Source organism: Oncorhynchus clarkii, chromosome 15 (assembly GCF_045791955.1).
Source record: "Oncorhynchus clarkii lewisi isolate Uvic-CL-2024 chromosome 15, UVic_Ocla_1.0, whole genome shotgun sequence".
Taxonomy (NCBI): domain Eukaryota; kingdom Metazoa; phylum Chordata; class Actinopteri; order Salmoniformes; family Salmonidae; genus Oncorhynchus; species Oncorhynchus clarkii.
In genome coordinates, this window is record NC_092161.1 from 997,280 (window position 1) to 1,019,089 (window position 21,810).

The window sequence follows — 21,810 nt, forward strand, 5'->3', positions numbered from 1 at the left end:
CAGCTGCGGTCGCTAACTCAACGGCTAGGCGGTATCACTTCTGTCGTGAATAAGAGTTCAAAGTTCATACCATTCGCAACCAAAGCTCATGCTGATGTTGGCAACGTTCTGTAGTTTTTTCCTGAACCATTCTGACATGGGATCGTCATCTCACATCCGCGGAACAGAAAGTTATGTTGTAGTCAAGAGCTTATATAGGAAGGAAGAGGAGGGTGTGTTTGAAAAGTTGTGTTTAAAATCACATTTCATCCCATCACAAATAATTTCATATTCAAACATTTAAATTGAACAACAATTCCATGTGAATCCGATAACTCTGATGTGTAGACTTTCCACTGTAGAGTTTATGTCATCTTGTCATTAATGAGAATGTCTCAGATGACAACCGAACTGACATCATATTCATTAAGTACCACTGCATATGTTCAATTGTTCGGATTACCAGAATATAGTTAATCGGCAGACTCAATAGCCTTGGTTTCTCAAATGATTTCACCAACTACTTCTCTGACAGAGTTCAGTGTGTCAAATCGGAGGGACTGCTCTTAAATGAAAGTAAAACAAAATGCATGCTCTTCAACCAATCGCTGCCCGCCTGCCCGCCCGTCCAGCATCACTACTCTGGACGGTTCTGACTTAGAATATGTGGACAACTAAAAATACCTAGGTGTCTGGTTAGACTGTAAACTCTCCTTCCAGACTCACATTAAATCTCCAATCCAAAATTAAATCTAGAATCAGTTTCCTATTTCGCAACAAATCATCCTTCACTCATGTTGCCAAACATACCCTCGTAAAACTGACTATCCTACCGATCCTTGACTTCTGCGATGTCATTTACAAAATAGCCTCCAACACTCTACTCAGCAAATTGGATGTAGTCTATCACAGTGCCATCCGTTTTGTCACCAAAGCCCCATATACTACCTACCACTGTGACCTGTATGCTCTAGTCGTTGGCTGGCCCTCGCTTCATATTCGGCGCCAAACACACTGGCTCCAGGTCATCTATAAGTCTTTCTTAGGTAAAGCCCCGCCTTATCTCCGCTCTCTGGTCACCATAGCCGCACCTACCCGTAGCACGTGCTCCAGCAGGTATATTTCACTGGTCACCCCCAAAGCCAATTCCTACTTTGGCCGCCTTTCCTTCCAGTTCTCTGCTGCCAATGACAGAATCTAATTGCAAAAATCACTAAAGCTGGAGACTTTTACCTCCCTCACTAGCTTTAAGCACCAACTGTCAGAGCAGCTTACCGATCACTGCATCTGTACATAGCCCATCTGTAAATAGCCCATCCAACTACCTCACCCCCATACTGTTATTTATTTATTTTTGCTCCTTTTCACCCCAGTATCTCTACTTGCACATTCATCTTCTGCACATCCATCTGCTCATCTATCACTCCAGTGTTTAATTGCTAAATTGTAATTATTTCGCCACTATGGCCTATTTATTGCCTTACCTCCTTTATCATACCTCATTTGCACACACTGTATATTGATTTTTTTCTATTGTGTTATTGACTGCACATTTGTTTATGTGTAACTCTGTGTTGTTGTTTTTGTCGCACTGCTTTGCTTTATCTTGGCCAGGTCGCAGTTGTAAATGAGAACTTGTTCTCAACTGGCCTACCTGGTTAAATAAAGCGGAAATATATAATTTTTTAGAAGTGACTTTTGGATTTAATTTAGAATCCTTCAATCCTCTTTATGTAGTTGATGGCGGAGAGTCACGCCATATTTTTGGATATACCGTAGGCCTACCCGGGACCCCGCCCCCGCCCCGCCCCCGCCCCGCCCCCATCCCACCCCCCACCCGGGACCCCACCCCCCACCCCACTGACAACACTTTAAGGGGCATTGCACTAATAACGGTAATGACTAGGGAAACGTTCCTGCTGTTCTGTTCTTAGTGCCAGTCTGCACGTTCAAACTAAAACAATGTAACTAATAATGGCATCTTTATACTTTTGTTAATAAAATAATGATAAAAATACTCTTTCAAAATGCAGATGTTTATTTATTTATGGATCCATAACGAATTACTATGGGAATAAATATCACTGAATTACAGAAATATCCTCCAATCCTCTATATGTAATTATTGGCGGAGAGTCAGATCTTATTTTTCGATATACTGTAGGCCTACCGTGGGCGACATGAGTCTCGCTAGTGTTGAGTAATGTGCTGTTAGAAGTGGTGTAGGTCTTATTTATTTAAAGAGCCTATTGAAGTTTGAAGCAATAGGATTTGAAGCAATAGACTACAACTATTTTAGCACCGTTTTGCGCTGCTCTGAGACAAGCATGGGGACTGGTAGTGATACATCAATGGGGACTGGTAGTGATAAATCAATGGGGACTGGTAGTGATAAATCAATGGGGACTGGTGGTGATAAATCAATGGGGACTGGTAGTGATAAATCAATGGGGACTGGTAGTGATAAATCAATGAGGACTGGTGGTGATAAATCAATGGGGACTGGTAGTGATAAATCAATGGGGACTGGTAGTGATAAATCAATGGGGACTGGTCTTAATAAATCAGAGATTTTTTAATTTCACTGAATCTCCGTTTGGGTATTGGTTAGACTACAGTTATACAATTAGGGTGTAGAAATGTTATGTTCTTAGTGTAACCTTTATTTAACTTGGAAAGTCAGTTTAGAACACATTTTTATTTACAAGGACATCCTACTCTTCCTCCCCGTCGGGAATTTAACCCCGGTTTCCCGTTTGTAGCTAAATAGTACTGTAACCGACTCCCGACTGTCACGTTGTACAGCGGCATATTTTTTCTTCCTTCCTAATGGAAATCCAAATGGTTTTTAATTTTTCTTGGAACAGAAACACCATAATATTAATCAAATTAATTAATCAACATTTCTTAAAATCAGTCCCATATACTATGGTCTTACAAAAAAGGTTTTCAATTCTCTAGTACTGTACAGCCACTATTGAAGTTAATCAAATGCTTCTCAAAGATGCCCTCTGGTGGTCAAAAGCACTAACTTGCATTACTGGTACCAGTGGTTCACAGTTAAATAATGTGCCATAGAATTCTGCTGCACCGTGCAAGCTGCGTCGCGGTACGCTGCAACTTTTAAAGGACAAACCACTGTTTGTTTTAAAACACCTGTCTATAAAAAAATTCAAAACGCACTCGCACATCTGAGCAATCTAATTTGCAGGTGCATGGCAACACCTGTCTATAAAAGGTCCCACAGTTGAGAGTGCATGGGAGAGCAAAAACCAAGCCATGAGGTTGAAGGAATTGTCCGTAGAACTCAGAGACAGGATTGTGACGAGGTACAGATCTGGGGAAGGATACCAAAACATGTCTGCAGCATTGAAGGTCCCCAAGAACACAGTGGCCTCCATCATTCTTAAATGGAAGAAGACTCTTTCTGGAGCTGGCCGCCCAGTCAAACTGAGCAATCTGGGGAGAAAAACCTTGGTCAGGGAGGTGACCAAGAACCCAATGCTCACTCTGACAGAGCTCCAGAGTTCATCTGTGGAGATGGGAGAACCTTCCAGAAGGACAACCATCTCAGCAGCACTCCACCAATCAGGCTTTTGTGGTAGAGTGGCCAGACGGAAGCCACTCCTCATTAAAAGGCACATTGGAGTTTGCCCAAAGGAACCTAAAGACTCTGATCATGTGAAACAAGATTCTTTGGTCTGATGAAACCAAGATTGAACTCTCTGGCCTGAATGCCAAGCGTCACGTCTGGAGGAAACCTGGCACCATCACTACGGTGAAGCATGGTGGTGGCAGCATCATACTGTGGGGATGTTTTTCAGCGGCAGGGACTGGGAGACTAGTCAGGATAGAAGGAAAGATGAACGGAACAATGAACATTCATGAAAACCTGCTTCAGAGCGCTCCGAACGTCATACTGGGGCGAAGGTTCACCTTCCAACAGGACAACGATCCTAAGCACACAGCCAAGACAACGCAGGAGTGGCTTCGAGACTTGAGTGGCCCAGACAGAGCCCAAACTTGAACCCAATCGAACAGCTCCGGAGAGACCTGAAAATAGCTGTGCAGCAACGCTCCCCATCCAACCTGACAGAGATTGAGAAGATCTGCAGAGAAGAATGGGAGAAAGTCCCCAAATACTGTTGTGTCAAGCTTGTAGCGTCATACCCAAGAAGACTCGATGCTTTAATCACTGCCAAAGGTGCTTCAACAAAGTACTGAGTAAAGGGTCTGAATACTTATTCAAATGTGATATTTTTATTTTTATAAATGATCGAAAATATCTAAAAACCTGTTTTTGCTTTGTCATTTTGGGCTATTGTCTGTAGATTGATGAGGATAAAAACAGTTTAATCAATTTTAGAAAAAGGCTCTTGCATAACAAGATGTGGTAAAAGTCAAGGGTTCTGAATAATTTCCGAAGGCACAGTGCTTGTGGTCTGCGGTTGTGAGGCTTGTCGGACATACTGCCAAATTCTTTAAAACAACGTTGGAGGAGGCTTATGGTAGAGAAATCAACAGCTCTGGCAACAGCTCTGGTGGACATTCCTGTAGTCAGCATGCCAATTGCACACTCCCTCAAAACTTGAGACATCTCTGTCTTTGTGTTGTGTGACAAAACTGCACATTTTAGAGTGGCCTTTTATTTTCCTCATCACAAGGTGTAATGACCATGCTGTTTAATCAGCATCTTGATATGCCACACCTGTCAGGTAGATGGATTTTCTTGGCAAAGGAGAAATTCTCACTAACAGGGATGAAAACAAATTTGTGTACAACATGTATTTATTTTTTGCTTTTCAAAAATGGACCAACACTTTACATGTTGCGTTTTATATTTGTTCAGTATATTATGTGGATTATAATTAAAGGACTCCTTTTTTTTGTAGGGGTTTATACATTTATCGTTAGGGCAAATCAAGTTTAAAGAAATTACAAACTTTAGAATCCTTTTTAAACCTTGAAAAAAATGACAAGTGTGCATTACCTGATATGCAGAATAGTTCTCAACAACAAAAACAGTTATCAAATTAAGATCCTACATCTGTAGTACAGTTGATTTTTGTGTTAAAAAAACAGGACATCGTTTCATAAAAAAGACATACCACTCCCCACCTTGACAGGAACTTTGTCTGTCTGACTTGACCCTGATAAATGACCATCACATGTTAAACCTAGGAGTTTAGCTTCATCAACTCTCTCAATGTTCACACCCTTTATACACACCTCCAGCTGAGGTTTAGGTCTTAGAGAATGTTTTGAACCAAAATGTAATACTTGTAGTTGTAGATGTATTTAAGACACGTTTATTATTAATCACCCGTTCTGATACTGACTGACTCCTTATTTAGAATTTCAGTGAGCTCACCAGCAGTGTCACATGTACTCATGCACCTAGCCACAGCTTAGACTTTTAACAGTGGGCATTCAAGCCTGTGCCTCCACTGTCCTGCTCCCCTAGGGAGTTTTAGCCTCTGTGTGTGTGTGTGTGTGTGTGTGTGTGTGTGTCTTCCTCAAGGTCAGTCCTGGGTTTATATCCTGAGGAGGGAAGGGAATGAGGGGAGGAGAGGAGGAGGAGGAGGGGGAGAGGAAAGGGGGTATACGGTGCAGACTGCAGACAGACAGGGTGGGAGCCTGTCGTAGAGAGAACAGGAGGAGGGGGAGAGGAGGGTGTACTGTGCAGACAGACAGGGAGGGAGCCTGTCATAGCAGGATCACACAGACACTGAAGCAGATGGCAGCAAACTGACTGTCTTTACATGCTAACCATTCCCAGCCCAGCTAGGTGGTGATGATCTCTTCTAAGGGGACTGATCTCTCGTATAGCTCTGTGATGTAGTAGTTCAGGGCAGGTTAGCTCTGTGATGTAGTAGTTCAGGGCAGGGTAGCTCTGTGATGTACTAGTTCAGGGCAGGGTAGATCTGTGATGTAGTAGTTCTGGGCAGGGTAGCTCTGTGATGTAGTTCAGGGCAGGGTAGCTCTGTGATGTACGAGTTCAGGGCAGGGTAGCTCTGTGAGGTAGTAGTAGTTCAGTGCAGGGTAGCTATGTGATGTAGTAGTTCAGGGCAGGGTAGCTATGTGATGTAGTAGTTCAGGGCAGGGTAGCTCTGTGATGTAGTAGTTCAGGGTAGGGTAGCTCTGTGATGTAGTAGTTCAGGGCAGGGTAGCTCTGTGATGTACTAGTTCAGGGCAGGGTAGGGTGGCTCTGTGATGTACTAGTTCAGCGCAGGGTAGCTCTGTGATGTACTAGTTCAGGGCAGGGTAGCTCTGTGATGTACTAGTTCAGGGCAGGGTAGGGTGGCTCTGTGATGTACTAGTTCAGGGCAGGGTAGCTCTGTGATGTAGTAGTTCAGGGCAGGGTAGCTCTGTGATGTAGTAGTTCAGGGCAGGGTAGCTCTGTGATGTACTAGTTCAGGGCAGGGTAGCTCTGTGATGTAGTAGTTCAGGGCAGGGTAGCTCTGTGATGTAGTTTTTCAGGGCAGGGTAGCTCTGTGATGTAGTAGTTCAGGGCAGGGTAGCTCTGTAATGTAGTAGTTCAGGGCAGCGTAGCTCTGTGATGTGATGTACTAGTTCAGGGCAGGGTAGCTCTGTGATGTGATGTACTAGTTCAGGGCAGGTAGCTCTGTGATGTAGTAGTTCAGGGCAGGGTAGCTCTGTGATGTAGTTGTTCAGGACAGGGTAGCTCAGTGATGTAGTAGTTCAGGGCAGGGTAGCTCTGTGATGTAGCAGTTCAGGGCAGGGTAGCTCTGTGATGTAGTAGTTCAGGGCAGGGTAGCTCTGTGATGTGATGTACAGGTTCAGGGCAGGGTAGCTCTGTGATGTGATGTACTAGTTCAGGGCAGGGTAGCTCTGTGATGTGATGTACTAGTTCAGGGCAGGGTAGCTCTGTGATGTAGTAGTTCAGGGCAGGGTAGCTCTGTGATGTAGTAGTTCAGGGTATTGTGGCTCTGTGATGTAGTAGTTCAGGGCAGGGTAGCTCTGATGTACTAGTTCAGGGCAGGGTAGGGTGGCTCTGTGATGTAGTAGTTTAGGGCAGGGTAGCTCTGTGATGTAGTAGTTCAGGGAAGGGTAGCTCTGTGATGTAGTAGTTCAGGGCAGGGTAGCTCAGTGATGTAGTAGTTCAGGGCAGTGTAGCTCTGTGATGTGATGTACTAGTTCAGGGCAGGGTAGCTCTGTGATGTGATGTACAAGTTCAGAGCAGGGTAGCTCTGTGATGTGATGTACTAGTTCAGGGCAGGGTAGCTCTGTGATGTGATGTACTAGTTCAGGGCAGGGTAGCTCTGCTATATAGTAGTTCAGGGCAGGGCAGGGTAGGTCTGTGATGTACTAGTTCAGGGCAGGGCAGGGTAGCTCTGTGATGTAGTAGTTTAGTGCAGGGTATCTCTGTGATGTAGTAGTTCAGGGCAGGTTAGCTCTGTGATGTAGTAGTTCAGGGCAGGGTAGCTCTGTCATGTAGTAGTTCAGGGCAGGGTAGCTCTGTGATGTACCTGTTCAGGGCAGGGTAGCTCTGTGATGTAGTAGTTCAGGGCAAGGTAGCTCTGTGATGTAGTAGTTCATGGCAGGGTAGCTCTGTGATGTACTAGTTCAGGGCAGGGTAGCTCTGTCATGTAGAAGTTCAGGGCAGGGTAGCTCTGTTATGTAGTAGTTCAGGGCAGGGTACTTCTGTGATGTAGTAGTTCAGGGCAGGGTAACTCTGTGATGTAGTAGTTCAGGGCAGGGTAACTCTGTGATGTACTTGTTCAGGGCAGGGTAGGGTAGATCTGTGATGTAGTAGTTCAGGGCAGGATAACTCTGTGAAGTAGTTCAGGGCAATCAACCCTTGCTGGGCCTCAAACTCCCAATAGTTCAGGGCAGGGTAGCTCTGTCATTTAGTAGTTCAGGGCAGGGTAGCTCTGTGATGTACCTGTTCAGGGCAGGGTAGCTCTGTGATGTAGTTGTTCAGGGCAAGGTAGCTCTGTCATGTAGTAGTTCATGGCAGGGTAGCTCTGTGATGTAGTAGTTCAGGGCAGGGTAGTTTTTTGATGTTGTAGTTCAGGGCAGGGTATTTCTGTGATGTAGTAGTTCAGGGCAGGGTAGCTCTGTCATGTAGTAGTTCAGGTCAGGGTAGCTCTGTTATGTAGTAGTTCAGGGCAGGGTAGCTCTGTGATGTAGTTCAGTGCAGGGTAGCTCTGTGATGTACTTGTTCAGGGCAGGGTAGGGTAGCTCTGTGATGTAGTAGTTCAGGGCAGGATAACTCTGTGAAGTAGTTCAGGGCAATCAATCCTTGCTGGGCCTCAAACTCCCAGATAAACCCTTGCTGGGCCGCAAACTCCCAGATCAAACCTTGCTGGGCCTCAAACTCCCAGATCAAACCTTACTGGGCCTCAAACTCAAAAATAAAGCCTTACTGGGCCTCAAACTCCCAAATCAATCCTTACTGGGCCTCAAACTCCCAAATCAAACCTTACTGGGCCTCAAACTCCCAAATCAAACCTTACTGGGCCTCAAACTCCCATATCAAACCTTACTGGGTCTCAAACTCCCGAATCAAACCTTACTGGGCCTCGAACTCAAACATAAAGCCTTACTGGGCCTCAAACTCAAACATAAAGCCTTACTGGGCCTCAAACTAAAAGTTTGGTATAAAAAAAGAGGAAATACCATTACATTGATTCAAGGTCATCACATTACATTTTTTGGATGAAATGACGTGGAAACAAAGTTGATGAATTTTTTCCCCTGGTATTCAGACTTACAGAAGCAACACGTCAATGGAAAAGATCTGATCTACCTTTAAGTTCAACTGTAACCGGTTTTTAAGCTTCGGATCAGATCCAATAGAGCAAAAAAATTGAAATAGCTTATCTACTGTGACGCCGTTCCAATTAACCAAGAGTATGAATAGCTTCTCTACTGTGATGGAGTTCCAATTAACCAAGAGTATGAATAGCTTCTCTACTGTGATGGAGTTCCAATTAACCAAGAGGACGAAAAGCTTCTCTACTGTGATGGAGTTCCAATTAACCAAGAGGACGAATAGCTTCTCTACTGTAATGGAGTTCCAATTAACCATGAGGATGAATAGCTTCTCTACTGAAATGGAGTTCCAATTAACCAAGAGGACGAATAGCTTCTCTACTGTGACGCCGTTCCAATTAACCAAGAGGACGAATAGCTTCTCTGCTGTGACGTAGTTCCAATTAAACAAGAGAACAAATAGCTTCTCTATTGTAATGGAGTTCCAATTAACCAAGAGGATGAATAGCTTCTCTACTGTAATGGAGTTCCAATTAACGAAGAGGACAAATAGCTTCTCTACTGTGATGCCGTTCCAATTAACCAAGAGGACGAATAGCTTCTCTACTGTGACGCCGTTCCAATTAACCAAGAGGACGAATAGCTTCTCTACTGTGACGCCGTTCCAATTAACCAAGAGGACGAATAGCTTCTCTACTGTGACGCCGTTCCAATTAACCAAGAGGATGAATAGCTTCTCTACTGTGACGTAGTTCCAATTTACCAAGAGGACGAATAGTATCCTTATCTGTTTTATAGATTACTTCGGGAGTATGAAAGCATCACAATTTCAGTTTTTTATAAAGCCAACTTTTGCCTGAAACCTCCTCTCCTCTCCTCTCCTCTCCTCTCCTCTCCTCTCCTCTCCTCTCCTCTGTTCTACTACAGGGTGTCTGGTTGTCAGCTGTTGAGTGTCCAGCCAAGACCACAGCAGTGTTATACAGTTAGCTCAGCTGTGTCACAGTTCTCCTAGATACAGACAGGCAGGGCCCTACTAAATAGTTGTGCTCTGCTCATGACCCAGTGTGGGGAGTCTGAATAGGTTGGAGGATAAGAAAGAATCCAAGGTTTTAATGTGTCTTCTGCTCCCCTTCTCTGGGCCTCTGTGTCTGTGTGATAGAACTACATCGAACAGAAGGACAATAAAAAGTTTAAAATGGCAGCAGCTCTTAGAAGTCCGTTCTCCTCTGTCTTTCTCACACCATCTCTGTCTGTCTCACACCCTCTCTGTCTGTCTCACACCCTCTCTATCTGTCTCACACCCTCTCTGTCTGTCTCACACAATCTCAGTCTTTCTCACATCCTCTCTGTCTGTCTCACACCCTCTCTGTCTTTCTCACACCCTCTCTGTCCATCTGTCTCACAGTCTCTGTCTGTCTCACACCCTCTCTGTCTTTCTCACACCCTCTCTGTCCATCTGTCTCACAGTCTCTCTGTCTGTCAGTCAGCCTCTCTGTCCATCTGTCTGTCAGCCTTTCTGTCTGTCAGAGTCTCTGTCTGTCCGTCTGTCTGTCAGCCTTTCTGTCCTTCAGTCTAACTGTCTGTCAGTCTCTCTGTCTTTCAGTCTCTAAGTCTGTCAGAGTCTCTGTCTGTCTGTCCGTCTGTCTGTTAGCCTTTCTGTCCGTCAGTCTCTCTGTCTGTCAGTCTCTAAGTCTGTCAGAGTCTCTGTCTGTCTGTCCGTCTGTCTGTTAGCCTTTCTGTCCGTCAGTCTAACTGTCTGTCAGTCTCTCTGTCTCACAGCCTCTCTGTCTCACAGCCCTTCTGTCTGTCTCACAGACTCTCTGTCTGTCTGGCAGCCTCTGTCCGTCCATCTGTCTGTCAGCCTCTCTGTCCGCCTGTCGGTCATCCTCCCTGTCCGTCAGTCTGTCTTTCAGTCTGTCTGTCTGTCTGTCTGTCTGTCTGTCTGTCTGAACTGTTATTGTAGGAAATACAGACTATCTTGAGCTGTAAACCCCAGCTGGCTGTGGCTGGGCAGTCAGGGGTCATTTTCCTCATTCCCCCATCTGTTAAAGACTGTACTCGACTCTGCTCTGTTCTACTCTGCTCTGTTATACTATACTCTACTCTGTTATACTCTGTTATGCTCTTTTCTACTCTACTCTGCTCTGTTCTACGCTGTTATACTCGACTCTGCTCTGTTCTACTCTGTTATACTCTATTCTACTCTGTTATACTCTGCTCTGTTCTACTATACTCTGTTATACTCTGCTCTGTTCTACTCTACTCTGTTATCCTCTGCTCTGTTCTACTCTACTCTGTTCTACTCTGCTCTGTTCTGCTCTGTTCTGCTATACTCTGTTCTGTTCTGCTATACTCTGTTCTGCTCTGTTCTGCTCTGTTCTAATATACTCTGTTATACTCTGTTCAGCTCTGTTCTACTCTACTCTGCTCTACTATACTCTTATTTTCTGCTCTGTTCTACTCTGTTCCGCTCTGTTCTGTTCTACTCTACTCTGTTATACTCTACTCTGTTATACTCTGCTCTGTTATACTCTGCTCTGTTCTACTCCGTTCTGTTCTACTCTGTTATCCTCTGCTCTGTTATACTCTGCTCTGTTCTACTCTACTCTGTTATACTCTGCTCTGTTATACTCCGTTCTGTTCTACTCTGTTATCCTCTGCTCTGTTATACTCTGCTCTGTTCTACTCTACTCTGTTATACTCTGCTCTGTTCTGCTCTGTTCTACAATACTCTGTTCTACTATACTCTGTTATATTCAGTTCTGCTCTGTTCTACTCTACTCTCTTCTACTATACTCTGTTATACTCTGCTCTGTTCTGCTCTACTCTTTTATACTCTGCTGTGTTATACTCTGCTCTGTTCTGTTCTGCTCTGTTCTACTCTGCTCTGTTATACTCTGCTCTGTTCTGCTCTGTTATATTCTGCTCTGTTCTGTTCTACTCTACTCTGCTCTGTTCTACTCTGTTATAGTCTACTCTGTTATACTCTACTCTGTTATACTCTGGTCTGTTATACTCTGCTCTGTTCTGTTCTGTTCTACTGTGTTCTACTCTACTCTGTTATACTCTGCTCTGTTCTGCTCTGTTCTGTTCTACTCTACTCTGTTCTGTTCTACTCTGTTATACTCTACTCTGTTCTACTCTACTCTGTTATACTCTGCTCTGTTCTATTCTGTTATACTCTACTCTGTTATACTCTGCTCTGTTCTACTCTACTCTGTTATACTATGCTCTGTTCTGCTCTGTCCTGCTATACTCTGTTATACTTTGCTCTGTTCTGCTATACTGTGCTCTGTTCTACTCTGTTATACTCTACTCTGTTCTACTATGTTATATTATGTTACACTCTACTCTGTTCTACTCTATTATACTCTACTCTGTTATACTCTGGTATACTCTACTCTGTTCTACTCTTTTATGCTCTACTCTGTTCTAGTCTGTTATACGCTGCTCTGTTCTACTCGACTCTATTATACTCTGCTCTGTTCTGCTATACTCTGTTATACTCTACTCTGTTATACTCTGTTATGTTCTGCTCTACTCTGTTCTACTCTACTCTGTTCTACTCTGCTCTGTTATACTCTGCTCTGTTCTGCTCTGTTCTACTCTTCTTTGTTCTACTCTACTCTGTTATACTCTACTCTGTTATACTCTGCTCTGTTCTTCTCTGTTCTATTATGTTCTACTCTATTATACTCTGCTCTGTTCTGCTCTGTTCTGTTCTACTCTGTTATACTCTGCTCTGTTCTACTCTGTTCTACTCTATTATTTTATACTCTGCTCTGTTCTGCTCTGTTCTGCTATACTCTGTTATACTCTGCTCTGTTCTGCTATACTCTGTTTTGCTCTGTTCTGCTATACTCTGTTATACTCTACTCTGTTCTACTCTACTCTGTTCTACTCGGTTCTACTCTGTTCTACTCTATTCTGTTCTACTCTACTCTGTTCTACTCTGCACTGTTCTACTCTGCTCTTTTCTACTCTGCTCTGTTCTGTTCTACTCTGCTGTTTTCTACTCTGCTGTGCTCTACTCTGTCCTACTCGGTTCTACTCTACTCTGCTCTGTTCTGCTCTGCTCTACTCTGCTATGTTCTACTCTGCTGTGTTCTACTCTGTTCTACTCTATTATACTCTGCTCTGTTCTACTCTGTTATACTCTACTCTATTATACTCTGCTATGTTATACTCTGTTCTACTCTACTCTGTTCTACTCTACTCTGTTATAGTCTACTCTGTTATACTATACTCTGTTATACTCTGCTCTGTTCTGCTCTGTCATGCTATACTCTGTTATACTCTACTCTGTTCTACTCTGCTCTGTTCTGCTATACTCTGTTATACTCTGCTCTGTTCTACTCTACTCTGTTATACTCTGCTCTGTTCTGTTATACTCTGTTCTACTCTACTCTGTTCTACTCTATTATACTCTGCTCTGTTCTGCTCTGTTCTGCTATACTCTGTTATACTCTGCTCTGTTCTGCTATACTCTGCTCTGTTATACTCTGTTCTACTCTACTCTGTTCTACTCTGCTCTGTTCTGCTATACTCTGTTTTGCTCTGTTCTGCTATACTCTGTTATATTCTGCTCTGTTCTACTCTACTCTGTTCTACTCTACTCTGTTCTACTCTACTCTGTTATACTATAATCTGTTCTACTCTGTTATACTCTACTCTGTTCTACTCGGTTCTACTCTGTTCTACTCTACTCTGTTCTACTCTACTCTGTTCTACTCTACTCTGTTCTACTCTGCTCTGTTCTACTCTGCTCTGTTCTACTCTGCTCTGTTCTGTTCTACTCTGCTGTGCTCTACTCTGTTATACTCTACTCTGCTCTGTTCTGCTCTGTTCTACTCTGCTATGTTCTACTCTGCTATGTTCTACTCTCTTCTACTCTATTATACTCTGCTCTGTTCTGCTCTGTTCTGCTATACTCTGTTATACTCTGCTCTGTTCTACTCTGTTCTACTCTATTATTTTATACTCTGCTCTGTTCTGCTATACTCTGTTATACTCTGCTCTGTTCTGCTATACTCTGTTTTGCTCTGTTCTGCTATACTCTGTTATACTCTGCTCTGTTCTACTCTACTCTGTTCTACTCTACTCTGTTATACTATACTCTGTTATACTCCAATCTCTTCTACTCTTTTCTACTCTACTCTGTTCTTCTCTACTCTGTTCTACTCGGTTCTACTCTGTTCTACTCTACTCTGTTCTACTCTACTCTGTTCTACTCTGCTCTGTTCTACTCTGCTCTGTTCTACTCTGCTCTGTTCTGGTCTACTCTGCTGTGTTCTACTCTGCTGTGCTCTACTCTGTTCTACTCGGTTCTACTCTACTCTGCTCTGTTCTGCTCTGTTCTACTCTGCTATGTTCTACTCTGCTGTGTTCTACTCTGTTCTACTCTATTATACTCTGATCTGTCCTACTCTGTTCTACTCTACTCTGTTCTACTCTACTCTGTTCTACTCTACTCTGTTATAGTCTACTCTGTTATACTCTACTCTGTTCTACTCTGCTCTGTTCTGCTCTGTTCTGCTATACTCTGTTATACTCTGCTCTGTTCTACTCTACTCTGTTATACTCTGCTCTGTTCTGTTATACTCTATCATACTCTGCTCTGTTCTGCTATGTTCTACTCTACTCTGTTCTACTCTATTATACTCTGCTCTGTTCTGCTATACTCTGTTTTGCTCTGTTCTGCTATACTCTGCCATGCTATACTCTGTTATACTCTACTCTGTTCTACTCTGCTCTGTTCTGCTATACTCTGTTATACTCTGCTCTGTTCTACTCTACTCTGTTATACTCTGCTCTGTTCTGTTATACTCTGTTCTACTCTACTCTGTTCTACTCTATTATACTCTGCTCTGTTCTGCTCTGTTCTGCTATACTCTGTTATGCTCTGCTCTGTTCTGCTATACTCTGCTCTGTTATACTCTGTTCTACTCTACTCTGCTCTGTTCTGCTATACTCTGTTTTGCTCTGTTCTGCTATACTCTGTTATATTCTGCTCTGTTCTACTCTACTCTGTTCTACTCTACTCTGTTATACTATACTCTGTTATACTCCAATCTCTTCTACTCTTTTCTACTCTACTCTGTTCTACTCTGTTATATTATAATCTGTTCTACTCTGTTATACTCTACTCTGTTCTACTCGGTTCTACTCTACTCTGTTCTACTCTACTCTGTTCTACTCTGCTCTGTTCTAATCTGCTCTGTTCTACTCTGCTCTGTTCTGTTTTACTCTGCTGTGCTCTACTCTGTTATACTCTACTCTGCTCTGTTCTGCTCTGTTCTACTCTGCTATGTTCTACTCTGCTATGTTCTACTCTCTTCTACTCTATTATACTCTGCTCTGTTCTGCTCTGTTCTGCTATACTCTGTTATACTCTGCTCTGTTCTACTCTGTTCTACTCTATTATTTTATACTCTGCTCTGTTCTGCTCTGTTCTGCAATACTCTGTTATACTCTGCTCTGTTCTGCTATACTCTGTTTTGCTCTGTTCTGCTATACTCTGTTATACTCTGCTCTGTTCTACTCTACTCTGTTCTACTCTACTCTGTTATACTATACTCTGTTATACTCCAATCTCTTCTACTCTTTTCTACTCTACTCTGTTCTACTCTACTCTGTTATACTCGGTTCTACTCTGTTCTACTCTACTCTGTTCTACTCTACTCTGTTCTACTCTGCTCTGTTCTACTCTGCTCTGTTCTACTCTGCTCTGTTCTGGTCTACTCTGCTGTGTTCTACTCTGCTGTGCTCTACTCTGTTCTACTCGGTTCTACTCTACTCTGCTATGTTCTACTCTGCTGTGTTCTACTCTGTTCTACTCTATTATACTCTGATCTGTCCTACTCTGTTCTACTCTACTCTGTTCTACTCTACTCTGTTATAGTCTACTCTGTTATACTCTACTCTGTTCTACTCTGCTCTGTTCTGCTCTGTCCTGCTATACTCTGTTATACTCTACTCTGTACTACTCTGCTCTGTTCTGCTATACTCTGTTATACTCTGCTCTGTTCTACTCTACTCTGTTATACTCTGCTCTGTTCTGTTATACTCTATCCTACTCTGCTCTGTTCTGCTCTGTTCTACTCTACTCTGTTCTACTCTATTATACTCTGCTCTGTTCTGCTCTGTTCTGCTATACTCTGTTATACTCTGCTCTGTTCTGCTATACTCTGCTCTGTTATACTCTGTTTTATACTCTGTTATACTCTGTTTTATACTCTTTATACTCTTTTTTATACTCTGTTCTACTCTGTTATACTCTACTCTGTTCTACTCTACTCTGTTCTACTCGGTTCTACTCTGTTCTACTCTACTCTGTTCTACTCTACTCTGTTCTACTCTGCTCTGTTCTACTCTGCTCTGTTCTACTCTGCTCTGTTCTACTCTGCTCTGTTCTGTTCTACTCTGCTGTGTTCTACTCTGCTGTGCTCTACTCTGTTCTACTCGGTTCTACTCTACTCTGCTCTGTTCTGCTCTGTTCTACTCTGCTATGTTCTACTCAGCTGTGTTCTACTCTCTTCTACTCTGTTATACTCTGCTATGTTCTGCTCTGTTCTGCTATACTCTGTTATACTCTGCTCTGTTCTGCTATACTCTGCTCTGTTCTACTCTGTTCTACTCTATTATTTTATACTCTGCTCTGTTCTGCTCTGTTCTGCTATACTCTGTTATACGCTGCTCTGTTCTGCTATACTCTGCTCTGCTCTGTTCTGCTATACTCTGTTATACTCTGCTCTGTTCTACTCTACTCTGTTCTACTCTACTCTGTTATACTATACTCTGTTATACTCCAATCTCTTCTACTCTTTTCTACTCTACTCTGTTCTACTCTGTTATATTATACTCCGTTCTACTCTGTTATACTCTACTCTGTTCTACTCTACTCTGTTCTCCTCGGTTCTACTCTACTCTGTTCTACTCTGCTCTGTTCTGTTCTACTCTGCTGTGTTCTACTCTGCTGTGTTCTACTCTGCTGTGTTCAACTCTGTTCTACTCGGTTCTACTCTACTCTGCTCTGTTCTGCTCTGTTCTACTCTGCTATGTTCTACTCTGCTGTGTTCTACTCTGCTGTGTTCTACTCTGCTGTGTTCTACTCTGCTGTGCTCTACTCTGTTCTACTCGGTTCTACTCTACTCGGTTCTACTCTACTCTGCTCTACTCTGCTATGTTCTACTCTGCTGTGTTCTACTCTGCTCTGTCCCGCTTGGCATTTCTCTGGGATCTGGCCTCTACCCTACTCTGCTCTCTCCAGCTTGGCTCTGCTGTGGGAAGCGGGCCTCTACCAGTACATAACACCCAGTTGGCAGGGCTTTTTGCATGAAAATCGTAAAGTACTAGCGACTTGGACAACAGCTCTTTCTCCAACATCTACAGTATGAATGCTATAGGGTTGATGGTTATAGGGAGAACCAGTCCAACTCTGCAAAGTGTGTGCGTGCGTAACGATGGAATGCTGTATGAGCGTAACGATGGAACGCTGCTTAACCTCTGCGTCACTTTTGGGTTTGGTGTGCCAGTAATCAGTAGTCCCCCTGCGCCTGTTTCGGGTCACTGCAGATGAGTAATGCATCATGGGAGGTCTACTGATTGAGAAGCTGGTTAGAAGAGCTGCTCCCTGTAATGACAGAGACAACACACAGTTACACACCGACATTTACAAGGAGGGGGGGGGGGGGGATGGAAGGAAGGAAGGAAGAAAGAAAGGAAGAAGAGATGAAGGGAAGGAGAGGGATGGAGAGAGGGAAGGAGAGACGGAGGGAGGGGAGGAAAGAGAGATGGGGTCATAAATCTAAAATGCTGTTTTGTTTGGCGTTGTTGCTTGATGAAATGTGAAAGATGTCATTATTAGTGTTAGATAGCAGACATGACTAGGTTGCTACTCACCTGGTAGACATCATGTACAGGAACTCATCTGTCATTCAGAAATATGAAAGGAGAAGGGAAGAGGGAGATATTGGGGGGAGGTGGGAGGGAGGGAGGGGAAAGGATAAGGGAGCTAATAGGGGAGGGACAGAGGAGAGAGGACAAGGGAGCAAATGGGGGACGGACAGAGGAGAGAGGAGAAGGTAGTTAATGGGAGGAGGTGGGAGGAAGGGATGGAGGAGGAGAAGGGAGTTAATGGGAGGAGGTAGGAGGGAGGAGATGGAAGATAATGAGAGGAGGATGGAGGCTTGGAGGTGGGAGATAATGAGAGGAGGGAGGGAGGAGAGATTAGAAGCAAGTTAATGAGAGCAGGAAGGAAGAAGGGAGTTTGTATGTTAGTATGATGTTTTTTTACAGGGTCAGTCATAGTAGTATGATAGGTGTTGTTTTACAGGGTCAGTCATAGTAGTTTGATAGGTGTTGTTTTACAGGGTCAGCCATAGTAGTATGATAGGTGTTGTTTTACAGGGTCAGTCATAGTAGTATGATAGGTGTTGTTTTACAGGGTCAGTAGTATGATAGGTGTTGTTTTACAGGGTCAGTCATAGTAGTTTGATAGGTGTTGTTTTACAGGGTCAGTCATAGTAGTATGATAGGTGTTGTTTTACAGGGTCAGTCATAGTAGTATGATAGGTGTTGTTTTACAGGGTCAGTAGTATGATAGGTGTTGTTTTACAGGGTCAGTAGTATGATAGGTGTTGTTTTACAGGGTCAGTCATAGTAGTATGATAGGTGTTGTTTTACAGGGTCAGCCATAGTAGTATGATAGGTGTTGTTTTACAGGGTTAGTCATAGTAGTACGCCGTCCCCGGAGCTAATCCGCTTTTTGTCTTGCTAGATGGCACAGCAACAGATTCTTCACTTTGTCGGCTCAGGTATTCGAACCAGAGACCATTCGGTTCCTGGCCCAAAGCTCTGACCACTAGGCTATCGCCCACATTATGAGAGGAGGAGGGAGAACAATGGAGCTGGTGGGAGGAGGGGAGGGATGGGAGCTAATGGGAGGAGGGGGAGGAGAAGGGAGCTAATGGGAGGATGGAGAGGAGAAGGGAGATAATGGGAGGAGAACAGAAGGGAGATAATGGGAGGAGAAGGAGAAGAGAAGGGAGATAATGGGAGGAGGATGGAGAGGAGAAGGGAGGAGAAGGAGAAGAGAAGGGAGATAATAGGAGGAGGAGGGAGATAATGGGAGGAGGATGGAGATAATGGAAGGAGAAGAGATGGGAGATAATGGGAGGAGGAGGGAGAGGAGAAGGGAGATAATGGGAGGAGAAAGGACAGAAGAAAGGAGATAATGGGAGAAGCGGAGAGAGAAGGGAGATAATAGGAGGAGCAGGGAGAGGAGAAGGGAGATAATTGGTGGATGGGGGAGGGGAGAAGGGAGATAATGGGAGGAGAAGGAGAAGAGAAGGGAGATAATAGGAGGAGGGAGATAATGGGAGGATGAGGGAGATAATGATAGGAGAAGGGAGATAATGGGAGGAGCGGGGAGAGGAGAATGGAGATAATGGGAGGCGGAGGGAGATAATGGGAAGAGGAGCGAGAGGAGACAAGAGATAATGGGAGGAGGAGGAGGGAGGGCTAATTTGAGGAGTTGGCACTGAGTATCAATATATCTTTCAGAGACAACGTGTGTGTGTGTGTGTGTGTGTGTGTGTGTGTGTGTGTGTGTGTGTGTGTGTGTGTGTGTGTGTGTGTGTGTGTGTGTGTGTGTGTGTGTGTGTGTGTGTGTGTGTGTGTGTGTGTGTGTGTGTGTGTGTGTGTGTGTCCTGTTCAGATGGAGACCTTGCCCTTCCTGTGCTATAATACACCCCACTTGGGAGATTGAGGTGTGAGCACAGATCAAACTACCTTTGATTTCTGATTGACCCCTACTGTGAATGAGCCCTACTGTACAGTGTAGTCTGTACTGTGAATGAGCCCTACTGTACAGTGTATGTAGTCTGTACTGTCTACTCAGGTCTGTGCCCTTGTCTCAGTAGCCTCTGAAAGACAATGTAATACAGAGGTAGGATCTTAATTTGATCCAGTTTGCTACAGCAGGAAAATAATCCTGCAGCAACAGGATAATGTGAATTATTACGTGGATAATAATTAACAGAGATTTGAAGAGATTGATACAGATCGGCTGATGTAAAAAGGGATTTAGAAATACATTTGATTGATTGATTTTTTGTTACGGCAAATCAAGCTGGACATTTTAAAGTGTAAATTACAAACTTTAGAAGCCTTTTTAAACCTTGAAAACACTACAAGTTTGCATTTCTTCTGTGCAGAAACATTCTCAGCAACAAGAGCGATCAAATTAAGATCTGAGAATCCCAAGCTAATCCCAAGCTAATTATTTGCTCTCTTTCTAAAGATGTTTGTCTAACGACGGTCTTTCTGTAATGAACACAAAACATCTTTATCAGCAATCTACTTGTCATAGAAAGTACTCCTCATCCAATGATAACACTGTTTTTATTCTCCTCCTCCCCCTCCTCTTCTGTCCTCTCCTCCCCCTCCTCTCCTGTCCTCTCCTCCCCCTCCCTCCTCTCCTCCCCTCCCCCTCCCTCCTCTCCTCCCCTCCCCCTCAATCTCTCCTCTATCCTCTCCTGCACCTCTCCTCCCTCCTCTCCTCTCCTCCCCCTCCATCTCTCCTCCCTCCTCTTCTGCAATTCTCCTCCCTCTTCTCCTCCCCCTCCACCTCTCCTCCCTCCTCTACTCCCCCTAATCCTCCCCTCCCTCCCTCCCTCCCTCCCTCCCTCCCTCCCTCCCTCCCTCCCTCCCTCCCTCCCTCCCTCCCTCCCTCCCTCCCTCCCTCCCTCCCTCCATCCTCTCCTCCCTCCCTCCCTCCATCCTCTCCTCCCTCCTTCCATCCTCTCCTCCCTCCCTCCCTCCCTCCCTTCTCCTCCCCCTCTCCTCAGCTCATAGTAGAGAAGACATCAGACTTCCCGTCAGCTGAGTTCTCTGTGGTGGAGGATGTGACTCTTCATTTCACCTGTTTGATGGACAGGTTGAACGAGCAGCGTCTCTTCCAGCCTGACCTTTGTGATGTGGACATAGTGTTGGTGCGCCAGCGCAGTACCTTCCCTGCCCACAAGGGGGTGCTTGCGGCCTACAGCCCCTTCTTTCACTCCCTGTTCTCCCAGAGCAAGCAGCTGCGCCGTGTTGACCTGTCTCTGGATGCCCTCAGCTCCCAGGTCAGTGTGCACCTACATATGAACTTAATGACACATTCATAAGCCTGACATAACACATTCATAAGGACTTCAGAACATTCATAACAAAGACATATCACATTCTTAATCCCTACATAAAACATTCAAAAGCTCTACATAACACAGAGCTTATGAATTGATAAGCTCTAGATAACACATCCATAGACCTGACATATCACATTCAGGTCACACTTTATTTAGATAGTACAGATGTTCCATCATTGATGGTCATACAATCAAAAAACGTTCTGTTACTAAGCAACTGCTCGCTAAGGTTACAGCTAGGGTTAGGGTTAGATAAGGGTTAGGGTAAGGATAATGTTTAGGGTTAGGTTAAGATAAGGGTTAGGGTAAGGATAATGGTTAAGGTTTAGATAAGGGTTAGGGTAAGGATCATGTTTAAGGTTAGGGTTACAGCTAGGGTTAGGTTTAGATAAGAGTTAGGGTAAGGATAATGGATAAGGTTAGATTTATATAAGGGTTAGGATTAGAGCTAAGTTTAGATTTCGATAAGGGTTAGGGTAAGGCTAATGGTTAATGTTAGGTTTAGATAAGAGTTAGGGTAAGGATAATGGTTAAGGTTAGGGTTAGGTTTAGGTTTAGATAAGGGTTAGGGTAAGGCTAATGGTTAATGTTAGGTTTAGATAAGGGTTAGGGTAAGGATAATGGTTAAGGTTAGGGTTAGGTTTAGGTTTAGATAAGGGTTAGGGTAAGGCTAATGGTTAATGTTAGGTTTAGATAAGAGTTAGGGTAAGGATAATGGTTAGGGTTAGGTTTAGGTTTAGATAAGGGTTAGGGTAAGGATAATGGTTAAGGTTAGGGTTAGATAAGGGTTAGGGTAAGGATAATGGTTAAGGTTAGGTTTAGATAAGGGTTAGGGTAAGGATAAGGGTTAGGGTTAGGTTTAGATAAGGGTCAGGGTAAGGATAATGGTTAATGTTAGGTTTAG

The 21,810-nt window shown here is 43.9% G+C and overlaps 1 protein-coding gene across 1 annotated transcript in view; it reads left to right on the plus strand.

The window, feature by feature from the left end:
- Nucleotides 1-21,810, plus strand: part of LOC139366859 (zinc finger and BTB domain containing 47b) — a 141,704-nt gene that overhangs the window by 34,798 nt on the left and 85,096 nt on the right. Inside the window, 1 exon segment of the mRNA XM_071104551.1 lies at nt 20,568-20,843. Coding sequence (XP_070960652.1) covers nt 20,568-20,843 — 276 coding nt within the window.